This window comes from Schistocerca nitens, chromosome 2, assembly GCF_023898315.1.
Source record: "Schistocerca nitens isolate TAMUIC-IGC-003100 chromosome 2, iqSchNite1.1, whole genome shotgun sequence".
NCBI lineage: Eukaryota > Metazoa > Arthropoda > Insecta > Orthoptera > Acrididae > Schistocerca > Schistocerca nitens.
In genome coordinates, this window is record NC_064615.1 from 318,665,151 (window position 1) to 318,690,596 (window position 25,446).

A 25,446-nucleotide genomic window follows, 5' to 3' on the forward strand; every position below is an offset into this window, starting at 1 on the left:
CTTTTTTAGATTTATAACCAGTTCATTTTCCAACAGCCATTGAGCTGTGACATTTGCAGATATGTATGCTCATCTCTCAAGCTGTTCCATATTTTGGTCACTATTTAGTATTGTCATGTCATCAGCATACAAAATTTTCTTTTCTTCCTCTTCAACACCTATATCATTAACAAACACATTAAGTAACAATGGCCCCATTGCCGAACCCTGCGGCACTCCAAATTTGATGGGTTTGGTTTCTGATTGGTATGAGTTTCCTAATGATACATACTGCTTGCGGTTGCACAAGTATGATTTTATCCATTCACCTGGTTGCCCCCGAATGCCATAGTTGCTTAATTTTTGTATCACCATTTCATGGTCAACGGTGTCAAATGCCTTTGAAAGATCCAGAAACATTGCAGAGACAACCTTTTTCTCATCTAAGGACTGCAAAATGTATTTTGTTAGACTGGCAATTGCTGATTCTGTAGATTTACCCTTTCTGAAACCATGTTGTGAGGGTATGAGAATGTTATGTTTGTCCAAATAGTTAACTAATCTGGTATACATAAGCATTTGTTGGATTTTTGAGAAACCTGATATCAGTGAAACTGGTCTGTAGTTGTTGGGATCATCCTTATAGCCTTTCTTGTACACTGGCACTACCTTCATTATCTTCAGTTCTTCTGGAAAAATTGCATCTTTGAAAGAACAGTTTGCTATGTTCAGCAGTGGTGTTATTATCTCCTCACTTACCAGCTTTATTACATGATTTGATATTTCATCATCACCAGCTGATTTCTTGGACTTCAGTTTCTGTATAGTTTTCTGCAATTCATCTTCCGTGTCTGGTCTTAAGAACATAGTACGGCATGATCTTTTTGGTACCTTAATACCCTTATGTTTTTGACTATTTCTTTCCAATTTTAAGTTTTCTACTACACTGATATAGTTATCATTCAGTATGATTGCTATTTCCATACCATATGTGACCACTGTGTTGTCTATTTTAATTGACCTAATACCTTCTTCTTTGTTTGACCCATCTTTTTCCTTTCTTTCAGCATTGATTGCATTCCAGGCTGCCTTTGCCTTGTTTTTTGAGTTCGTTGTGGTGGTGTCAATTGCTCTTGCTTTGGCTTTGGCTTCTCTTATTGTTTTTCTATACTTCTTTTTTAACATTTTATAGTTTTCAGCTTCGCCCATCTGTCTCACATTCTGAAGCTTCCTTCGCTGTTCTAGTATTTCACTGGTAATCCACTGTTTTTGATCTTGCTGCCTTTCTTGTCTATTTACTTTGGGAAATGCTACATTAAAATGGTACTTAATTGTTGAAATAAATGCATCATATTTTTCATTTACACTCTGGGCCTGTAGGGTTTCATTCCAGGTTTCCTTACTTAACATTGTTCTAAAGATGTTGATATTTTGTTCACTGATGATCCTAATTTCTTTGGTTGTTTGTTTTGGTTCTGATACTGTGTCATTACTTCTGCAAAAGCTGATTAGTTGTCCATGATGATCAGATATTTATGTATGAACTACATGTGACTCATAGTTATACATATTAGTAATTATGTTGTCAATAACTGTCTCACTTTGTGAAGTCACTCTTGTTGGTGCAGTTATTGTTACTTTCATGTTATGCTGTATTAACAATTCTTCAAAATCCTGTCTTATTTTTGTGTCTTTTCCCATGTCAACGTTGAAGTCTCCACATATAATAAGATTTCTCTTCATATTGATTCTCAATAAGCTGGCAATTTTTTTCAGAAAGATGCTAATATTGCCAAATGATGATCTGTACACACAAAACACTCTAAAATCCTCTGTCACTATACCAGTAACTTCAAAGTCTTTTTCTCTAGCTATGGGCAATATAGCAGCTTGACTGTTTAAATTCTTTGATAGAGTGCCTGTTTTAATATATATACAAATATATATACAAACCCTTATATTTAGATCTGCAGAAGTAACTAGCTAGTTTGTAGTCCTTTATTGCAACATTATGTATTTTACTTTCAGTTAGTCCATGTTCACTTATGCATAATATGTCTGGTCTTACTTCACTCAGGAGTACTTCTGCTTCTAATTTTTTGTTACCAAAATATTGAATATTTTGATGAAGTACTTTTATGTAATTTTTCTTTTGTTGGTTTACATGTTGTGAGCTGTATTCTGGGGCAAATTCTTTAGTATCGTCTTTTTTTGTATGGTGCTTATATTTTTCTTTTTCAAGTAGAGTGTATGATTTTTTGCCCCCTTCAGGCTTCTAATGACTTTGCAGACATCTGCAAACATTCTGCTGAATATTACAGACCCCAGTCTATTTAAATGCAAGCCATCCTTCGCTAGTGAGTTTTCACATAGGAATTTGTTTGGATCTATAAAAAAGGGGATAGATCTGATGCTAACTACTACTGCCCAGTCTCACTTCTGAAAGTTTTATCCAAAATTCTTGAAAACGTTACGTATTAATGACTAGCATCATGTATTTGCAAAAACGAAGTACTAACAAAATGTCAGTTTGGTTTTCAGAAAGGCTTTTCAACAGAAAATGATATATATGCTTTCACTGATCAAATATTAAATGCATTGAATAACCGAACATCACCCACTGGAATTTTTTGTGATTTCTCAAAGGCTTTTGATTGTGTGAATCGTGAAATTCTTCTAGGTAACCTTAAGTATTATGGTATGAGTGGGACAGTGCACAAATGGTTTAATTCATACTTAACTGGAAGAATCCAAAGGTTGAAATTAACAGTACAGATTGTCTGCAAGAAGTAGCAGAGTCCTCACTGGGGAGGTATCAAGAATGGTGTCCCACAGGGTTCAGTCTTAGGTCCCTTGTTGTTCTTGATATATATTAACGACTTGCCGCTCTATATTCATGAAGGTGCAAAGCCGTTTCTTTTTTCTGATGATACAAGTATAGTAATCACACCCAGCAAGCAAGAACCAGCTGAGGAAATTGCAAATAATGTCTTTCAGAAAATTATTAAGTGGTTCTCTGCAAATGAACTCTCACCAAATTTTGAGAAAACACAGTTTATACAATTCTGTACAGTAAATGGCATAACACCATATATAGACTATGAACAGAAGTCTGTTGCTAAGGCAGAATACTCAAATTTTCTGGGTGTGTGCATTGATGAGAAATTGAATTAGAAGAAACACATTGATGATTTGCTGAAACAGTTAGACTCAGCTACTTATGCTATTAGGGTTATTGCAAATTTTGGTGATAAACATATCAGTAAATTGGCCTACTATGCCTATTTTCATTCACTGCTTTCATATGGCATCATGTTTTGGAGCAATTTGTCATTAAGAGAGAAAGTATTCATTGCACAAAAGCATGTAATCAGAATAATAGATGGAGCCCACCCAAGATCACTTTGCAGACATTTATTTAAGGAACTCGGGATACTCACAGTATCTTCACAATATGTATATTCACATATGAAATTTGTCATTAATAACCCATCCCAATTCAAAAATAACTGTGAAGTGCATTGCTACAACACTAGAAGAAAGATGAGCTTCACTATTAAATCTCACTTTGGCACAGAAAGGGGTGAATTACGCTGCCACAAAAATCTTTGTTCGTTTGCCAAATAGCCAACCAACATTTAAAAGCAAATTAAAAGAATTTCTGAATGACAACTCCTCCTACTCACCATAGATGAGTTCTTAGATATGAAGTAGTAACTGTAAAAAATTAAAAATAAGTAATTAATTATTTTGTGTAACGAAAACTTATGTTAAAGTGACATGTTCCACACCATTATGAAATGCCGTGTTCATGATATATGGAACAAGGATTAATGTATGTATGTATGTATGTATAACTGTATACACAAAACATAAAATTAATGTGCTGGCTGCAAGTGTTCATTCTTATACCATATCTAAATACAGACTGGTTGGGGGACAGTCTGTATTCAGCTGTGGCGTGAACATGAACAATGGTTGTCAGTATTGTAAAGTTGAAGATCCAAAGATGGTAACATAACTTTATCGAAACCAGTTATCTAAATAAATACTTTACTAGCAATCTTAGCTGTTTGGAGCTTTCCAGATTTCATTATACTACGGATTGCTCCCGTTCTGGCAAAGTCAGGAATCTATAATTTAAAAAGATTTTATTGTCAGATACAATCACATTTATACTTTCAGATTACCAGTTTCAACCTTTCATTTGGTTAGCTATCCCTGATGTTCATTAACACTTCATGTGTTATTCTGAAGAGAACAGACTGCTTCTCACCGTCAAGATGACACATTGATTAGCAATCTGTCCTTTTCATAATACTATTGATATTCCAACCTGGACTTCCATTGTTTTGTGTATTCCGTTTCCTCTTCTCATACCCAGTATTGTATTTTTCCTCTTCATATTCTTTGCTACTTCTAAAATAATGCCTGAATGATAACATTCTAACTATCAGATATATTAAAATATCTTTTTGTTTTCATTACTGCACAGTTTCAGCTGTGAAGCCATTTGCAAATGTTTCTATAGTACAATGTATCAAAATGGAAGTACTTGTCTTTTAAACCAAGAATAGCAGTGATGTGCTGCTAAATAACAAAAATAAACTTCTGTACATTCTCTTTCCACTGTGCGCACAATATTTTTGTGTCCCTTGAATCCAGTGGTTGTTCTCTGCTTACATGAAAAACTGCAAAGTTTAATTTAACCTCAATGAAGCCACACCCAAACCCCATCGCTTGCAAACTGACCAATAAGCAACAACACTTCACTTTGACAGCTGCCACTGCTCCCACATCATACTCTTCCTTCCCTATGACTAATGAAACTGTGGCAGATGTATCTACTCCACCATCAAATTCCTCAACACCCATACCAACCACCTCTCTCAGGCTTTCTTCTACTGTAACTAGCCCCTAGACCTCGTTCACAAAAAAATCTCCAGTGTAGTATCCTTCTACGACTAACACGGCCTCCACGTCCAAATATTTCAGATGCACCTCCTTATCACCCAGGCCTTGAATGCCACAATACATAACTCCCCCAAGACCTACATCTATATAGATACCCCGCAAGCCGCTGTATGGTGTGTGGCGGAGGGTACCCTGTAACACTACTAGTCATTTCTTTTCCTGTTCCACTCACAAATAGAGTGAGGGAAAACGATTGTGTTTGTGGCAGTAGAATTGTTCGGTAGTCAGCTTCAAATACCAGTTCTCTAAATTTTCTCAATCGTGTTTCTCGAAAAGAATGCCACCTTCCCTCCAGGGATTCCCATTTGAGTTCCCGAAGCACCTCCGTAACACTTACATGTTGTTCAAACCTACCAGCAATGAATCTAACAGCCTACCTCTGAATTGTTTCAGTGTATTCCTTCAGACCAACCTGGCATGGATCCCAAATACTCAAGCAGTACTCAGGAATAGATCGCACCAGCATCCTATATGGGGTCTCCTTTATAGGTGAACCACTCTTTCTTAAAATTCACCCAATAAACGGTAGTCAATCATTCACTTTCCCTACCACAGTTCTCACATTTTCATTTCATTTCACTTCATTTCATTTCATATAGCTTTGCAAGGCTACACCCAGATATTTAAATGACTTGACTATGTTAAGCACAAGACTAACAATACTGCATCCGAACATCACAGGTTTGTTCTTCTTACTCATCTCCATTAACTTACATTTCTACACCTTTAGAGCTTGCTGCCATTCATCACACCAACAAGAAATTTTGTCTATGTCTTCTTGTATATTCCTAAAGTTTAACCCAGCTTTTACACCTTACTGTAGACCACAGCAGACAACCACCGATTGCTGCCAACCCTGTTTGCCAAATCATGTACATACGTAGAGGCAAACAGCGGTCCTACCACACTTCCTGGGGCACTTCTGAGGATACTCTCATTTCTGACGAACACTCACTGTCGATGACACTATACTGGGTTCTATTGCTTAAGAAGTCTTCGACCCATTCAGACATCCATGAACTTATTCCATATGCTCTTACCTTCCTTAACAGCCTGCAGTGGGGCACAATGTCAAAACATGTATGCCTAATATCATGCACCATGCCACCCTCTGTCTCTTCCACTGCCTTCCTACATCCATTTCATCATAGTCAAACCATATGACATTCTCAAACCATTATCCTTGTCCCAAGATTCCTGCTGCTAAATGTGCACCATGCACAATCACCCACTACCATCTACTACAGCCCCACAACATCAAAGGGAGTGCAAACCACACGTGTTGTTTACCAACCAACTTGTATTTTCTGCTGGCGTATTATGTGGGAATGATCACATTCAGTGCCGAGTTACTGATCTGCAGCATGACTCAAGGGATCTAAGTGCCTGCTACATCACACAGGCTATTTGGATGCTCCCACCTGACACTAGTCACCCTGAGCTCCAGTGATGGGAACTTGCCCCTCAACACTGTCACATCCTCCTGGACCTTTGTTGCCCCTCCCCCCCTTCCCCCTTTTTTATTTTTCTTTCCCTCTAGTACTTAATTTACTATATAGTTCTCTTCATCTTAATGCATCTTTACTTCTCACTCTGACACCTTCCCCTTGTCCCCAAAACAGACAGGTCCCTCTACACTTGAGGTCTAAGTTACCTCATCTTCTTTTCATCCTTCTCCAACCTAACCCCATCTGCTCCATGAGGGAGAAACTAATAGCTCTAAAAGCTATGATAGTGTTGTATACTTTTATAACAGTCTATTGGCAGTGCTATATATTTCTCCTGGCCAGCTGTTATGTCTTATAATTTTCTTGAGTGAATTTTTCTTTTTATGTAATTAACCACAACACCGAATGAAATTTTCAGTCTGCAGCACTCACAACCTGTTCTCATGGATTTACTTCTCCCAGTAGATCATATCCTACTGTAAAACTACACAGAAGCTATCCTGTGAACCCTGCAAGACTAGCACTCCAATATTGTGGATACACGACTTAGCTACAGCCTGGGGAATGTTTGCAGAATCACATTTTTATTCTGCAGCAGAGTATGCACTGATATCAAACTCTCAATTTCCATCACCAGTAGCGTTCACTCACCATTAACCTGCTATAGTTTATAAGCTGTTGAGGTATTAAGTAGGACGACAGCTGGGAGGTTAGTATTAATCATCACACTCTGAACATGACTCAACAGATATACCAACAGTTCCATTGTTCTGACATCCATCAGAATGAGCCAGTGTTCATCATTATGAGTAAAAATTAAGGAGTGCCAAAGACACAAACCTCAAGAGGAAGAGCAAAGTTGATTGTGTTCTGAAATGTTGCTGTGCTAGCTCAGTTGGCTAATTGCTGAAGAAACATATTAAGAGTGCACAAAATTATGGAAGTGTGTTCAAATTCCTTCCTCACTACTCAGTCCCCCCCCCCCCCCCCTCACCTAGTAGCATGAAATCTATTTCTTTCCTTGTTCTTACACAAGCTTATGATTATAGGTTCATTGTGTGTTGTGCGCTGGCAGCAAATGATATTTGACGTGAGAATAGAAAGTGAAGTGCAGAGAGATTAATTATTTTTTGTTTGAATCGAATCAATCCTAACTCCATTTTTCTGCCCAGTGCTGTACCCATTAGTAGATTTTAGATCTTTTTATACTAACTGCATATGGTCATTGTACATTTTTACAGGCTTTGTGGTCTGAGCTGTATCTTCGATGGGTGGTGGATCAAGGACCACAAAAAGCTGCATGGCGGAAGATAACTCAACTGCGACAAAGGGAGGCAGAACTTCGCTTGGAAGCTGGAAGATTACGTCGTCAGTTAGCTGATCTGCAACGTGAAGCAATTACTGCTGGTATACTTTAAGTACCATTGTTGTGAAAAGGGGGAGCTACTGTATACAATTATTTACTCACTTACTGCTATCATTAGTAAAGATACTGGACTAGCTGCAGCCATCTGAGCTTCATAGAGCCTTTTGCAAACTTAGTAATGAATGGTTATAAATGAAACTTCCTGCACTTTCATATCATATACCATGTGCACTTGGATGACGGCTAAGAACAATATAAATGACGCATTTCGAAGAACAGTAAGTGTCTTTTTGTCACAGAATGTTGCGTGATAAGTATAGACTAAATTGATATTTTAACTGCAACTTTAGCAGAATTTATTATTTTCTATTTCATTGCCAACTAAAATAAATACCTGAGCAACTGTAAAGTGGGTTACCTAAACCTTTTTTGTAATATGTGGTTGCTTATATAACATCAAGCCAAAGATACTTCCCAGTCTTTCATTACACATTTATTTGTTTTGTTATAAAATAGAACATGTAACAGAAAATAAAGTATATTTTCATTGTATTTCCTAATGTCAAGTCTGTCTGCTAAATTTAGTTATGACTTGTGCACTTCTCAGCTGTCGTTACTGACTACCATACAGAGCAGTCCTATTTGTACACACATAAAAAAAAAAAGTTTTGCATCACCCTGGTTTCCAGAACTCTTGAAGATAGATGTCGCGTATGCATATTGTATCACAGATATAGTCCGTTTGACTGTTCAGAGATGTCCCAAGACCTGCTCAAAGATGTAAACAACCATGCATGAGCAGCGCCTATTAGATGGAGGGGGTCCGGTAATCGATCAGTTCCAGTCATTCCACCAGGAAGAAGGTACACGGCTCATGTTGCCTGTAGTTCAACCATGCCTAGATGGTCAATACCGCGGATCGTTCGCATCTGCATTGTTACTTTGTGCCAGGAAGGGCTCTCAACAAGGGAAATGTCCAGGTGTGTCGGAGTGAACCAAAGTGATGTTGTTTGGACGTGGAGGAGATACAGAGAGACAGGAACTGTTGATGACATGCCTCGCTCAGGCTGCCCAAGGGCTATTGCTGCAGTGAATGACCGCTGCCTATGGGTTATGGCTCGGAGGAACCCCGACAGCAATGTCACCATGTAGAATAATGCTTTTCTTTCAGCCACAGGACGCCATGTTATGACTCAAACTGTGCGCAATAGGCTGCATGATGCGCAACTTCACTCCCAACTTCCGTGGAGAGATCCATCTTTGCAACCACGACACCATCCAGCACGGTACAGACGGAACCAAGCCGAATTCAGGATTGGCATCATGTTCTCTTCACCGATGAGTGTCGTATATGCCTTCAACCAGACAATCGTCGGAGACACACTGTCCAGCAAGTGCAGTAAGGTGGAGGTTCTCTGCTATTTTGGGGTGGCATTATGTGATGCCGACGTATGCTGCTGGTGGTCATGGAAGGTGCCATGACAGCTGTACAATATGTGAATGCCATCCTCCAACTGATAGTGCAACCATATCGGCAGCATATTGGCGAGGCATTTGTCTTCATGGACTACACATCTTGTGAAAGACTTCCTTCAGGATAACAACATCGCTCGACTATGTTCTCCAGACATGAACCATATTGAACCTGCATGGGATGGACTGAAAAGGGCTGTTTATGGATGATGTGACCCATCCACCGCTCTAAGGGATGCCAAATTGCCTTTGAGGAGTGGGACAATCTGGACCAACAATGCCTTGATGAACTTGTGGGTAGTATGCCATGACGAATACAGGCATTCATAAATGCAAGAGGACATGCTACTGGGTATTAGAGGTACCGGTGTGTACGGCAGTCTGGACCATCACCGATGAATGTCTCGCTGTATGGTGGTACAACATGCAATGTGCTGTTTTCATGAGCAATAAAAAGGGCAGAAATGATATTTATGTTGATCTCTATTCCAATTTTCTGTGCAGGTGCCGGAACTCTCGGAACCGAGGTGATGCAAAACTTTTTTTGATTGTGTGTGTGTGTGTGTGTGTGTGTGTGTGTGTGTGTATTTTTCACTTTGGAGTGGGGTGTACTCTTGAGAGGAACCCCTGAGGGAATGGATGTGGTGTAGCAATTAGTCATAGCCTTGAAATAGTTTCTAATGAATGAAAAACACTTGGTGTGGTGGTTGTTTTGAACTTACAACACTTGACCTCGTGGTACCAGTATTTAAAAACCCTTATGATTATTGGAAGAAGAACAAGAGAAGCTACAATAGCACTAGAAATTATGTTAGGAAAAATAATTCAGATATACAGAAAATTGCATACAACATTAAAAGCTTTTGACAGCAAACTAGAAACTTCATTTGGTGAATAGTACAAAACTGGAAAACTTTACAAAACAAATTTCTGACTTTTGCTGCACTGGGACATTGAAATAACTCAATGGCAACAGATGCAGATTTGTGCCAGACTGGGATTTCCCGCAGTCTTCTTAATGGCTTATGGCTGGAGATAGTAGTGTACTTATGTCTGTGTGTGTTTCCTTTCTGAAGAATGCTTTGGCCAAAAGCTCAGTGTGTAACAGTCTCTTTTTGTGCCTGTCTGCAACTTGGTGTGATATCTTCATGTTGAGTAGCAATGTATTCTTTTGGTAAATGAGTGATGAACACATTACTTCTGATTTGAAGCCAACAAAGAATAAATGCAGTTGATTTCACCTTGCAAATTTGATCCAAAAGAAAGTGAAAATCATTCCATTATCTGTAAAATTATAATAATTATCTGGGATTTATGTTGTGTGATACACTGCCTGACTAAAAAAGTGAAACAACCAGAAGGTTTAGGTCAAATTTCAACATAACTTTGTACACAAAGATACCATTGGCAAGTATGTAAATGATTTAGAGTTGATATCCTCTGTAACTGTTAGAACAGCCACCGGAGTGTGTTAGTGTTGTTACCATATCTGACAGGTCGTATGTTGTGTGATCACCGTGAAGAACACGAAGATGCCTCTTACTCGTGTAAGGCATGTTATCAACACCCTGAGTTTGGAAGGGCCTCCTTTTTGGTTTCCATTTGGTCAACCGATTGAAATGTGCAATATCCAGATTTGACAATGGCCAGACGTTGGACTGTATGTGGGCAGGCTTATCCATCGTCAAGACTCCGGTTTGTAGTGTAACAGGACATTGTGGGTCAAGTCCTGTTCCACTATATGAAGACTGTTCACATCAGCTACAGTTGTTCACAATGTTTAAGTAAAGTAGAGGAGTCAAATATCGACAGACCTACTGTGCATACCGTATCTGTTCCTATAGAGAGAGTATATGAGGAAAGATATAGTTGCAGTGCATGGAAGCCAGCAGAATGCCGACTACTTGCTGGACATCGTGTATGCTGTCCATGGACCCAGAATTATGACATTATTATCGGATCTCTTAGGAGAAAAACAAATTATGGTTGTTAACGTAATGTAAGAAAGTTTTTATATTACTGTTAGATTGGGCGCGCTGTTGTTTGAGTTATCATAGAGAAAGGACATATCAGCATTGTATTAATGGACTAAATTATAAAGGCAGTTATGAAATAAACTGGAAATGGATGATTGAAGAAAATGTGTGTTCAGTCATCATTTGATAATTTGTTATAAGTCATTAGCAATTTCCTACACCAGAGAAGACCATTTTGGAGAAGTCCACGTGGGAATGGCACAGCATAACTGGTCCACAAAACTCTACACGGCAACCGGAATTTCATACATGCCAGATTCATAGTTCTGCACTAACCTGCATGGACATCATGGGTGAGTGTGGTAGCAACCTGGGAAGGTGTAACGTTCTTTCAGCATTTTGGAGAGGCTCGGCAGTGTTACTCCTGGTGTCATGGTGTGGGGTAGCCACTAGGTACGATAAGGTCACAGCTGGTAGTGATTCAGGAAACACTGGCAGCACAACAGTATATCATCAATATCCTGTGTCCTCACTCGTCACCCTTCATGCAACAGTGCCGTAGTGCTGTTTTTCAACAGAACAATGTTTGCCCACACGTGGCATGTGTCTCTATGAACTGTCTACATTGAGGTACTGCCATGGCCAGCAGCATCCCCATATCTGTCCCTAATAGAACATGTGAGACACCAGCTTGGATATTAACTCTCCCAGTGGCAATATGAAGGACTACGGTAGTTACTGTTTTGGACCGGCTTGTCCCAGGGTAGGATACAGCAGCTTTTGACACTTTTCCCAACCGAATGCAAGCATGCATCCGTACCAGAGGAGGTGCAGTGTTATACTGATAAGTGGGTTCCTACTGCCAAACTCTTTGTAAATTTGATGCAGTTTTGTATTCACTGAAGTAACAGCATGCGGCCTCTCAACACATGAAGGTTCATTTCATTTCCTCTTCCTTTTGTGGGTGCTTCACTTTTTTTATAGGCATTGAATTAAGAATTTAACATGAAGTCATGTCACCAACTTGGCAAGTGAGATGAAATGATAATTTTTCATAAAAACAAAACACTTGATAACACACCTGTCTTGGCACGGTGTAAACTACTGCCTTATGCACCCTCTTTAGAACATCTGAGCCCTCAAAACTATTGGGTGGTTATAATTGAAGTGCAGCTACTCACAGAGGTGTAGTGTGGGTTGCAATTGTCATATGGCAGTGAAACTGGTTAGATATGCTAATATGTTAATGAGGAACTGGTTTACACTGGGAAAAAAAATTAGTTCCAGTTTTGACCACCAGGTGCAAATCTGGCACTGTGAATGCAAGAAAGACATATAGAAACTTCTCAATATGTGATGGACTAGGAACAGATTGAGCGTAGAAACAGTCCAGTGACTTAGAAAGCCATAATGTAGATTTTAATTATTAACCACCACTTAGAGAATTTGTTCAATATGAGCACTGGAGATGTTGACAAAATGCTGCACCTGTAAAACAGTTGCTCACAGCAGCTCCCGTCTAATCTGAGCAGTATGTTCCTGTATACTGGCCTTCAGATCAGGTAGAAACCAAATGTGTCCTTGGTAAACATGTTCTATAGATATCTCCAGAACTAAAAGTCACATTGATTCGTATCAGGCAGTTTTGCAGACCATGTGTCTTGAAAATCTCTGGAGATTGTGGAAGATTGACTTAAGTAAATCTTTCATTGGACGAGCAACAAGAAGTGCTGCCCCATCTTGCATAAAAAACAGTGGTTTCCATTCAGCTGTAATCTTCCAAAGCAGGAATTGCATGCTGTATGAGGTGGTCTTGGTAATGTGTAGATGTCACAGTACACCTGACAGGCCCTCTGGGTGTATTCTTTTCAAAGTAGTACAGACTGAGAATAAAGGTGTTTGTGAATCCACACCGTGCATTCTCATACAGTGAGTGCAATTGCTCAACAAGGAGTTCAACAGTACCTCAAATTCGGCAGTTCTGTGTATTCACTGCACCCTGTGGTGTAAAATGTGCCTTGTCACTCCATAGAACATTGCCCGGTTATATGTCATCAGCTTTGATCCTAGCCAGAAACTTCAGGACATTATGCGAATCATGAGGTTTTAGTTACTGCACCATCTGGACCTCGTACAGGTAACATTGTAAAATAGACTGCAAAACTTACTATACTCTTGACCATGGGCTAGACAAATCTCATGACACTGCATGAGCACTAGCACTAGCACTACCCGGGGCATGTGCTGCGTCAGTTACAGCAACAGCAACCTCATCAGGGATAGGACATTGCCTCTTACAAGTGCCACACCAATCTCACCCATGTTTTTGAATTTCACCATCATCTTTAAACAATTTAATGACATTGGGCCTCGCAGACCTTTCAGTCAGAAATACAGTCTCAATGTGGCACTGTAATTGCTGGCAGTGTCACTAACAGTGCACAGTCTCTCCTCTTGATAGTCATACTATTCACTCGCGTTATGGCTTGACAAATGACAGTGTGAATGTTATACCGTCATATAAATGGTTTACATTGCCAGTTTGCACCTGGTGCAACTGGAATTAATTTTGTTTCCTCGTGTAAATCAGTTCCTCATTGACATACCTGCCACGTTTCACTGCTGAATGATAATTACAGTCCACACTGGGCCTCCGTGAGTAGCTGCACTTTAATTATAACCACGGTACTGTCAGATCTTCCCAGGCATGATGAAAAAGGTCAGTGGAAGAAAATGTGCATTAAAGAAAAACAATGTATCCAAAATAGACTGCTATTATTCCAGCCAATTAACAGTGGATGGCCGTATTCCGCTTGTCAATTCCTATTGCTGTTTTGTCTCCTTTTACATCCAGTGAGAACTGTGACGTGTGAAAGTAGCCACTACTCCTATCAGCTGTGCTGCATCTAGTGTGCAACTTTTTATGTGGATACTACTGCCAAGTAGCTGTGTAATCCCAAGAATAGCCACAACCAGGTTGTAGCCATATCATGAACAGTGTGCTATAACTACAAGAAGGGGAAGAGTGCATTTTCAATTTAAAAATGCGTTTAGTTTTAATTACTTTTTATAGCATCATCTTCCATCAAATAAAATGTCTATGAGTATACTGAGTTCTTATGAATCTTCTCAGTAATGATATAGAATTCTGGAAAATCTTGAACTGGATACAAACATTGATATGAGGAACACAATTACTCACTCTATACAGGGAACACACAAACGCGTTGGTAAACAGTATCGCTTAGGAATTAAAAAGGATTCCACTTCAACCTTTCAACAAATGCTGAAGAAGACTAACCATTTCATATTGACTGTATGTTAAAAAAGAAGTCTTGCAATGATAAACTCTGACACTAGTACAGTACTTGGATCACTGCCAAAAATACCCAAAGCTGAACACCAGTTATAAATTCCTGTTATCTTTATGTAACGTGGAACAGATATTAAAAGATATCACAGCCAGTGTAGAAAATATAAAGGATCATAATTTAGCTTTCGGCTTTACATTTCCTTCAGAGTATGTATAAACGACAACAGCTACAGCTACATTCTCGTGATGCTGGAGGGCTGGTAATTGAGTGCCACTGACCCAACATACATGTTCCCTCCAGTATGCATCAAGATCCAGAACTTCCCATCCTGATTATGACATTTTTAAAAATATAAACTTCTAACAAGGGAACCTCCCCATCCCACCCCCCTCAGATTTAGTTATAAGTTGGCACAGTGGATGGGCCTTGAAAAACTGAACACAGATCAATCGAGAAAACAGGAAGAAGTTGTGTGGAACTATGAAAAAAATAGCAAAATATACAAACTGAGTAGTCCATGTGCAAGATAGGCAACATCAAGGATAACGTGAGCTCAGTAGCGTCGTGGTCCCGTGGTTAGCGTGAGCAGCTGCGAAACAAGAGGTCCTTGGTTCAAGTCTTCCCTCGAGTGAAGAGTTTATTTTTTTTATTTTCAGACAATTATTATCTGTCCGTCCTTCCGATGCGAGGTAACTGCGCCATAGCATGAGGATGCTACACCTGAACAAACATCAGAACACATGACGTCAGTCGACAACAGCGCACGGAAGAGAGAGTATTCCTGCTAACGAGGCTCCCTGGCTGGCAGTTGACAGTTCGCTACTTTGGACAGGAGTGCACTAAATACGTGAGATGTATTCCGTGGGCAATATGAATCCAGCAAATATAGCTCGTGACTTCAATAACAAGGTCAATGAATATTTTACGAACTGGAAGTTTGCGGTGCGGTCGCAAAACAGACACTAAACTTATTACAGTGAACAGAGACGTCAAAGAACGAACGGACAGATCATAACTTTGCGCAAATAAAGGAAGAAAAATTTTCACAAGAGGGAAGACTTGAACCAAGAACCTCCCGCTCCGCAGTTGCTCACGCTAACCATGGGACCACGGCGCTCCTAAGCTAATTTTATCCTTGATGTTGCCTATCTTACACATGGACTACTCAGTTTGTATATTTTGCTATTTTTTTCATAGTTCCACACAACTTCTTCCTGTTTTCTCGATTGATCTGTGTTCAGTTTTTCAAGGCCCATCCACTGTGCCAACTTATAACTAAATCTGAGTGGGGTTCGATGGGGAGGTTCCCTTGTAAGCATGCCGTCTATAATCCTACCAGAGGAATAGAAGTAGAGATCAGGATTGTAATGAAAGCACAAAATACTGCTACAAGCAGTTATCATTTCAGCCATTTCAGTGCTTCCCCTTAATCATTATCACATACGGATTGTCAGCCTTGAATATTTGCTACAGGTACCAAAGTAGTTATGAATACTGACAAGAAGTGTTACGATGTGCATCACACTGGAAGGTGTCCTCCTGCACTGTTTTGTGCAGCCATCTACAGCAAACACTGGCAAGCAATGAGGTTTAGCCTCCATTTCATCGCTATTTTTAACAGTCACTGGAAAGTGCTGCCTAGTGAATTGTTCGTACCTGAGGGACAATGGGCAGCAGGTAACCTCATCTAAGGGAACCCAACAGTGCACTTGTACTCCGGGGGAGAGCAGCATTGACCGCTACCCCTTCTGGTTGTCTGTCGCAAACTAGTGGTCTGCGCATCACCAGGCAGGCGAGAGCCTCGTTCACTAAACAGTGAATTTGTGCATTTCAATTTGTGAATATTCATGTAATTATGAATAATAATTGCTTCACCAACACCTTTTGTGATTCATTACAATCTGGAAACACCTTTTGTTGTTCATTAAACCAATTCCTAACAATGAGCTTAATATTTCTGTCTACAGACACAAACATTTTGGTCCTCCTTGTCAGTTTGCAATGGGTTCAGCAAATAAATGTGCAGTGGTAACCAACCATCAGCTGAACAGCAGTGATGAGTTTCAATAAAGCAGCATTGAACATGATGCATGTATGAGCTGAGTTCCTTGTCTGCCTATCCTGCTTCTTGTCTTCCATTCATTCTAACTGCTGCTTATACTGTTGCCTGCCACCAATAGCTTTCCATAATGGACAAAGTCTTATGAAAGAAACCTGCTGAAGATCATGGAGAAATATGAGGATGTGCAGTCATAGTTCGAAGTTTCTGAATGTGTAGACCTACATGCTGAGGACAGAGAGACCTTCAAAAATATGAGAAAGTGCTATTTAGCTGAATCACACCAGTGCAGTGACAAGCATGTATTATATGCTGAATCTGCCTCGGGTCCATCCAAAACATAGTATCAAGCTGCCAGTTATAAACCTGCCATCGTGTAACATTGACGCAATGCAGTTCTGGCACTTTTATGACACAGTTTTGTCTTGTCGTAAATAATAAGGAACTAGAGGGCACTGCTAAGTTTCATCAGTTACTTATTTCATTAACAAGTGAAACTGCTCATCTACTACTGGTTAAATGTAAGGTAATTTTTGATTTGGTTTGTAACAGATATAACAATCCTTGATTGATTGCACTGGCACATTTAAAGAAACTTAACTATGCCATCAATGACAAAAGCAGCTATCTGCAAGCGAACTTCATGCACTGCTGAACGATGCCACAACCAGTGTGCTAGCATTACAGCTAGATGCCTCCTTGCAAGACATAATTATGTCACAGCTCCTCCTCATAGAAGAGTTTGAATCCAGTCCGAGTTTGAACAGGATTCGGACATTCAAAGGAACTTACTTTTCTTAAAAAAAACAAATGCAAATCATTATAAACTGTCAAGGATACAGTAGAATACATCGCGGCATACATGGCATTAAACAGCAGAATGCCTCCAATGCCAAGTGGTTTGGGTGTTCAAGACAGACTTAGGCCACTTACCAGTGCTGCGTGTGTCATGTGATACCAGCCTCTCATGTTGTGATGTGCAAGTTTGGACTACAAATGTCTGAACTTTGACGACAGGGCTTGTTAACTGCAAATCCATTAGCTGCTATACTAGAAGAAAACATCACATGATGCTACACACAGGATCACAATATACACAAGGTGGGACAAGGAAGGATTACTCAGTGACATGCATCAGGAGCACAATGGCAAACTCAGATCAAGTTATTGTTCACTAAAGGTCAGACCTGACAAATGCATGTTTTTTGCAACAGTGAAGATGAAGTCGCAAGTAGCTGTGACAAATGGCAGACTTGTTGTACTCTATTAGTTTCTGGATGGTAATCATGCTTCATATCGGAAATATATGCATGTCTCAGGCTTCATATGTAACACACAGAAGTACTGGGTCAAAGAATAGGTGGGAGGAATAGGTGAAAACCTCTCAGATGTGAAACACCATTTGTCTGTACAAGTGGGCTCCTAACAAGCAACTTCATGTTGTCTGTCAAAGGTTTCATTTTACTGAAGATAACTGACATCTTGCCAGAACAAACAATTGAGCCCAGTAGGTGTAACATGCCAAATGATCCACAGTTTTGGGCACCTGGCAGGACTGACATAGTACAAGGAGCAGAATTTTGTTCGTGCTTGTCAATGGCTGTCTCCAGAGGAGATGATCATCATTTATTTCAAGAGAGAGAGCTAGGCTGGATCACTTCAGGCCAGCATCAAATGTCTGAGGACACCAGTTCATGACAGTGACATGTTGTGTTATGCTTTCTAAAAATGAACACACACATTCAAACACTCTGAAAGAAAGTCTTGGGAGATAGAAGAGCCAAATCACATTACAATGATGAAATAAGAGGAACTGTGTGTGCAGCACTTCATGGAACACACAACGAAGGATTCTATATGCTGATTTGTTGTTCATCTTCCATCTCACGAAGAGCCAAGTCAGCAGCTAGGTGACTCTTTCCACACTGCAACAAAACACTTCTCTCAAACTGAACAGAAACTAGTGAGGCAACTAAAGTTTACGGAGAGCTACACCAAGTTTATGAGTGAATATGAAGACTTAGGACACATCTGCTGTCATTTCAAATTACATGCCCAATCAAGTAATTATTAATGAAGACAGCTCAGCTACCAAAACAATAGTAGTGTTTGATTGATGAGCCAAAACAAGCACTAATTTGTCACTGAACAGTTTGTTAATGGTCAGAGCAACCATTCAACAGGATGTGTGTTGCATAAAATTATGTTTCTGTACGCATCGCATTGCTACCAGAGGTGAGGTAGAGAAGCGGTATCTCCAAGTTCTGGTACTGGATGAAGATCGCACCTATCACTGAATATTGTGGAGTGATATTATATGCATTGCTTCAGGAATATCGGTTAAAAGACAGAGTGAATGCAGCAAGACTACAGATGTTCTTGCTAATGACTTCTATATCGATGGCAGCTGTGGTATAGTAGGCTACAGTCAAGGTTCAGCCTAATGTCACAAAGCTGTTGAAGAAAGGTGGTTTATAATTATAGATATGACTGTGTTGTAATATATCACTATGGTAAAGCGATACGTTACCCAATTTCTGCCTAACCGATGAATGTTGATCACGACAGTTAAAAGTACCTTTCATTAGTTAAGTAGTTTTAGATCACAAACTGTTTGCAAGTTTTTGTATTGCTTGCGCATCTAAACTGGTATGGACAGGCACCAAATGTCTTCAAGGTGTGACAACAATGGTGAGCTCGTGCATGTTGTGGTACCTGCTGCCTTGGCAGTTATTCTGTTCTGCAGTGTCCCAGGTTGGAGAAGCAAGGAAACCAACAAAGATTCTCATTATTTGTAAAATGTGCTAGAACTGTTATGCAGTCCTGTCAGATAGAGTTCATGAAAGAAAAATCATATTGAATGTATGAAATGCTAGTTGTATATACAGTGTTCCTTCATATTCGCCAATTTTAACAGAAGGCATATTATAACAGTGCTCAGTGGAAGTACTTTCTGTTAATTATTAGAAAGTCAACAACATCAAAGACTGCAGAGTCCAACACAGGAACAGCTGTCCCAGAAAAGAAGTCCATCTTATTTAATCTACATGGTTCTGTCTGAATACTGAATCAAGAATTAGCAGTTCAGTGTTGGAGGATCCCAATATTCTTAATCATCCTAAACTTATATCTTCATAAATACTAAAAAGAACACCATATGGTGCAGCAACAGACATAGCTACTGGAAAACATCCCTTCAGAGTTGCGAGAAACCCTTCGGTTTGATAAATTAGTCCCATTGCGATAGCATTGCGGATATTTTCGAAACATCTTTGGCAGCATCCCCCCAACCCCCAAACACACAGTAAGATTTGTACAGCAGAGAATATTTGTGTTGATCACAAAGTTGTTAAAGAGAGAACACCTTTCAGTAATCAACTGTATGGATTCTGCAATGCTTCAGAGAAGGTGTACGACTGTTGTATGTACATCTGATCAACTAATCAGCATAAAGTCATGTGCCAAACTATTAAGCTCCAAAACATGATTGTCTCTACTTAAAAAGCTGTTGTTACCTTACTTGGAGGTCTGTGGGGCTGTATTGCTTGCACCAATGCAGCACACTTAACTCGCTGGTTACAGACAATGAACAAACTTACCTGTGGACTGATCATCCATCATGCTTTCACGACTGTCAGTTCCACCTACGTGATGGAAAACATTCATGGGGAACATTTATCTGAGATACAGGAAATGACAGGAACTGTGGCAGGAAATTTTATATCTACAATGTGAAATGCAGCTAATCTGGCATTGTAAAGAGTCTCCAGCACACTTTCAAGGAAAGCAGCCTGGTTTAAAAAAGACGTCACTTTATAGCCTATATTAGATACCCAGGAGGTGCCAGAAAAAAAGAGCTTAAGTCTTACACCAGCACAGCAATCCAAGATTAAGTTATCGGTAGATTTTCAAAGTTATCACAATTGCAGCATGTAATGACACACTATTTCAGTTCGTTAATAACTGCAAGACTACAATAGAAATGAGAGTAACTGCTAAACACACTCTCAATGAATTGCAATACACTTTACTATGGTGCATCAGAATAGCAGAACAAGCCACACATGCAAGGGAAATCAACCCACTGGGAGACAACAAGCTAATAGATGAGAAAAGCTAGCTCAAAGCACTGCATCCTGTCCTTGATTGTATGAGATTACTACTTGGAAGCAGGCTACAAAATGCTGATTTGTCATGTGAGGAGAAGCATTACCTCGTACTGCCATCATCAACTTCCCCATGCCACTTTTCAACTGCTGCGTACAACGTTTGGGAAGCAATACTGGATACCAAACAGACAAAACGCCCTCTGACATTATGTGCATCAGTGCTCGACATGCCAGTAACTAAAGGCAAAGCCTGCATGGTAGCTTGTGGGAGACTTTGTGTGTCCAAGTCTAGAAACTGTGAGGCCTTTCTACAACTGCGGGAGTGACTGTTCTATGTCAAAATCCAGCTCACAGAAATCCAAACTATAAGAAAAGTGTTATGTTGTCCTACTTCTCTGTCTGGTGACATGAGTACAGCATCTGGAGGTAGTTAGTGACATGACTGCTAAAGCACTCCTATCAGCCCAAAGACAAATTTTGCTGGAACAAGTAAGGAGCTCTATTAGTTACAAACTACTGTGAACATTTACTATCACTCCATGATGTACAATCTGCTGTGAGCATTCATCTTCAGTCCATGAGGTACAAGCTGCTGTAAAAATTAATTATCTGCAAGGTCAAAACCTTTGTGAACAAAGAAGTCATCGACTGGCACAGTATTCTTCCTGTATAACCACACTTTGGTGGAATATGAGATGCAGGAGTGAAATCCTTCAGATGACACACAATGAATGAATGGAACCTTATGTCCAACATACAAAGTGCTGACAATACTGACTTGTCAATTTACTGCTTGCTTAAATTCTCATCCTCTCACACCACTGTCTTGTGGACCTACTGATCCCCAAGTTGTCATCCCAGGTCAGTTCCTGATTGGAGCCACAGTCATAAGTATCCCAGAGCTAGATCTAGGCACAACCAGACTGAGCTTGCTCTCAATGTGTGAACTACTGCTGCAAGAGCTCCAGAACTTTTGGCAGCCCTAGTTGGCAACTATCTACAGCACTTGCAGCAGTGGCCAAATGGACAGCCCCTAATCAGAATGTTCAATCTGATGCACAGATTGTAGTAAGGGAAGACAACCTGTCACCCTTATGCTGAAATCTGGTCATCATTACTACAATACTGCTGCCAACATAAAAAAATCCCAACAATTTTATGCTCACCAGCTGTAAATAAGATGAAATCGTTTTGTCTACTTGCAAAGATTTCGTTGACTGTTCAGCCAGTTTATCATTGATATTTATGCCAAAATTGAGACAGAGTGCTTATTGTACAGATGCAACAACCAGGGACAGTTATGTGCTGAAGATTACAGTAGTGCCATTAATTCTGGACACTTTGTAGAGATTCACTGAATATTGCATTCAGGAGTTTATTTTAATGGAAATATACAATATCATTCAGTACAAATACACAAAAAGCATGCCTTAATTCCCACTATTTGGGAAATAAAGTTCAAATATATAAATTTAATTAAAACTTTTGAGAACATCAAACAAAATACTTACAACCCAACAATTTCAGAATGTTACTACTTAGTACAAAAGTTATTGCAATATTTTTTAGTAGTTTGTGGGATATCCTTTTGATTTAACAACTGCCTCGGCTCTGTGTGGCATCGAGTCCACCAAATGTCAAAGATCTGGTTTGATCACTCTGAACCGCGAACTGACGATGGTCTCTAGAAGCTCCATGTCCACAGCTCGTGGTCTCGCAATCGCGTTCTCGCTTCTCGAGCACAGGCTTCCGGATTCGATTCCCGGCGGGGTCAGGGATTTTCACCTGCCTTGAGATGACTGGATGTTTGTGTTGTTCTCATCATGTCATCAACATTCATGAAAGTGGTGAGATTGGACCGAGCAAAGGTTGGGAATCTGTATGGGCGCTGATAACCGTGCAGTTGAGCGCCCCACGCACCAAACATCATCATCTAAGAGCTCCCTTTTCTTACTGGGATTCTGTTGTGAAACCATGATTTTAAGCCTTGACCACAATTTCTCAGTTGGGTTAGGTTGGGACCATTTCCAGGCCAAGGCAACACATTGATCTAATGATCATTGAACTGTTTCTTATTGATTTTTGTGTTATGACATGGCACACTGTCTTGCTCAAAGATGTATTGATTGTTATTTCAAATTGCAGGTAGAGGGCAGCAAGTTCAACTCTAAGACTTCGCTTTCATACTTTTTTAAACATTCACTCCATTCCACCAGCAGCTACCTGATACATGGTTTTCATGGTTATATTGAAAATAAAACAGTCACAGTTGAAAAGTTATGACAATGCCTAACCACACTAAAATGCATTAGTTTTAAATAAAAATAACTTCACAACCATGACTGTTCTGACTCTATTATTTTCAATATATTAGTACTTTTTTGCGATAATGTTGCACTGCAATAATGCCAGACATTCAATGCCACAACTTGCCACGCAGCCACACACAACAACACTGATGGGATGCTTCTTAGTGGCTGTGGTGCACTGAGGCAATAACACCCATTGCACAAGTTTATGACTCTACGTTTTGTTCAGATAAGGCAGTCCTCATTCATGAACCATTATCGCAAAGTTTCTGTCGAATGATTTGATCAGAAACTTCAACCCTTGAAGTCTTCAAGATTGCATTTATGTCTTCTGTGGTGCACTGACGACCTTGCAGAGGAAGATGACAGAGTCTATGACAATCTTGATTAGTCAGTATTGGTTTTCTGCTGGTTCTTGGAGCAATTTTGACTGACCCATTTTATTTGTACCAGATACAAACTTTCCTCACATCTGACTTTGTAGCACTTCTACCCAACTTTTTTGTTATTTCTGCATATGTATAACCTCCTTCACAGAGTGTTACTGCCTTACTCCATTTAATTGGTGACCAGTCAGTACGGTTCCATACAGGAGGCATCATTTTCATTCTTTCATCTATCTCAACTCAGCTCACAATAAAGAAACCTTGCATTTCAACAAAAACAATTTATTGCTACTACTGGAGCCACAACAAAGACCGGAATGCTGCTTCTCACTGGATGAAGGGATAACACGGTTCCACTGATTGATTTGTCAGAACAGAACAAATTACCAACAGCTGCACAAGCAGGTAAAACAGTGAAGTTCTTTAATCATTGTCTGTTAAGTCTCTTTATTCATTTTTAATAAAAACTACAATATGACATTCCATAAAAATGACAAATATTCAGTGGAACATATCATAAACAAAAAAATTAAAGTGTAATTTCTTAATTTAGTATACCAAAACTAACTTACATCTTGTGAACCTGCCCGGCTAGCTGCGGGGTCTAACGAGCTGCTTCCCAAGCGGGAAGGCATGCCGGTCCCCGGCATGAATCTGCCCGGCAGATAAGTGTCAAGGTTGGGTGTGCCAGCAAGCCTCTGGATGGTTTTTAAGGCAGTTTTCCATCTACCTCAGCAAATGTGGGCTGGTTCCCCTTATTCTGCCTAAGTTACACTATGTTGGCGATTGTTGCACAAACACTTGTCTCCACATATACGTACATTTGGAGTTACACTCGTTTGGGGGGATGGGGGTTCCCTGGGGACCGATCCACTCAATAACCCTGGGTTCACTGTGGGGCAGCGGCGAGGTGGGGTGGGGTAGCCCTCAGTGGTTCACAACCCCACAACAGGCTAGAGCAGTCCACCCACCCCACCCCACCCCGCCACCGCCCCACAGTGAACCCAGGATTATTGTGTGGATCGGTCCCCAGGGGAACCCCCCTCCCCCCAAATGAGTGTAACACGCTTTAATACTGGCTGTTTTCCACTTGAAATTGTACTTGCTGGGTGGCCGAGCGGTTCTAGGCACTACAGTCTGGAACCGCACAACCACTATGGTCACAGGTTCGAATCCTGCCTCGGGCACGGATGTGTGTGATGTCCTTAGGTTAGTTAGGTTTAAGTAGTTCTAAGTTCTAGGGGGCTGGTGGCCTTAGAAGTTAAGTCCCATAGTGATCAGAGCCACTTTTTGTACTTGCTGGTCAACATGATTACAAAAGAGATCATTTTTGAGTCAGCTTTGTGCTACATGTACAGCACTTAGCGGCAAAACCATGGCCTGCTTGATACACATATCCTGTGGCTGGAAGGAAAAATATATCCCAACAATGTCAATAGGCTAATAACACAGGTCTGCGACATAAAAATTGTTTCAAATTTATTAAGTGATTTTTATGGTGCTTCAATGCTGATTTTGGGAAAAATAGTGAAAAAATTCCATCATGTACAGTTATTTCACAAACTGCTTGTCTGTTTTAGCTTTTTTTGATATTTCAGCACTCTAGTGAGTTTGAATTTTGGTTTTTAGGATCTCCATAAACTGTTATTTAGCCATTTTTATACTAGATATACATAAAATAAAGAGTAATTAGGAGAAACCAGCAGTATTTTCATGCCAGTGTCTGTGTCGCACTGCCCCTTTCCCCACCATCACCAAAAAGTGAGCTGCTGCCATTGTCCTTCAGTTCACAGTACTTCTTCACTCTGTGCTGTTCACGTGTTGTTACTAGTGCTTTAAAGTGCTGTTCTCTTGTGTTGTGAAGTTGTTTTATGGACAATGAACAATGGCTACCAGAGGATGTATAAACTCGCCAGATTGCTTCTGCTTCATTTGTGGTAGCTATACCATTAAAAAGTATCAAAGAAACATTTCCAATTTTGTTGAAGAAGTATATTTCGCCTATTTTGGTATAAAGTAAGGCGATCAAGATAAGTCTTGGGCCCCACACAAA

General features: G+C 40.0%; 1 protein-coding gene across 1 annotated transcript in view; it reads left to right on the top strand.

Moving 5' to 3' along the window:
* LOC126236097 (myotubularin-related protein 9) overlaps positions 1 to 8,319 on the top strand; it is a 118,540-nt gene extending 110,221 nt beyond the window's left edge. Inside the window, exon 12 of the mRNA XM_049945165.1 lies at positions 7,643 to 8,319. Coding sequence (XP_049801122.1) covers positions 7,643 to 7,819 — 177 coding nt within the window. The 3' untranslated portion in view covers positions 7,820 to 8,319. The remainder of the gene's footprint in view (positions 1 to 7,642) is intronic.
* The last annotated feature ends 17,127 nt before the right edge of the window (positions 8,320 to 25,446 follow it).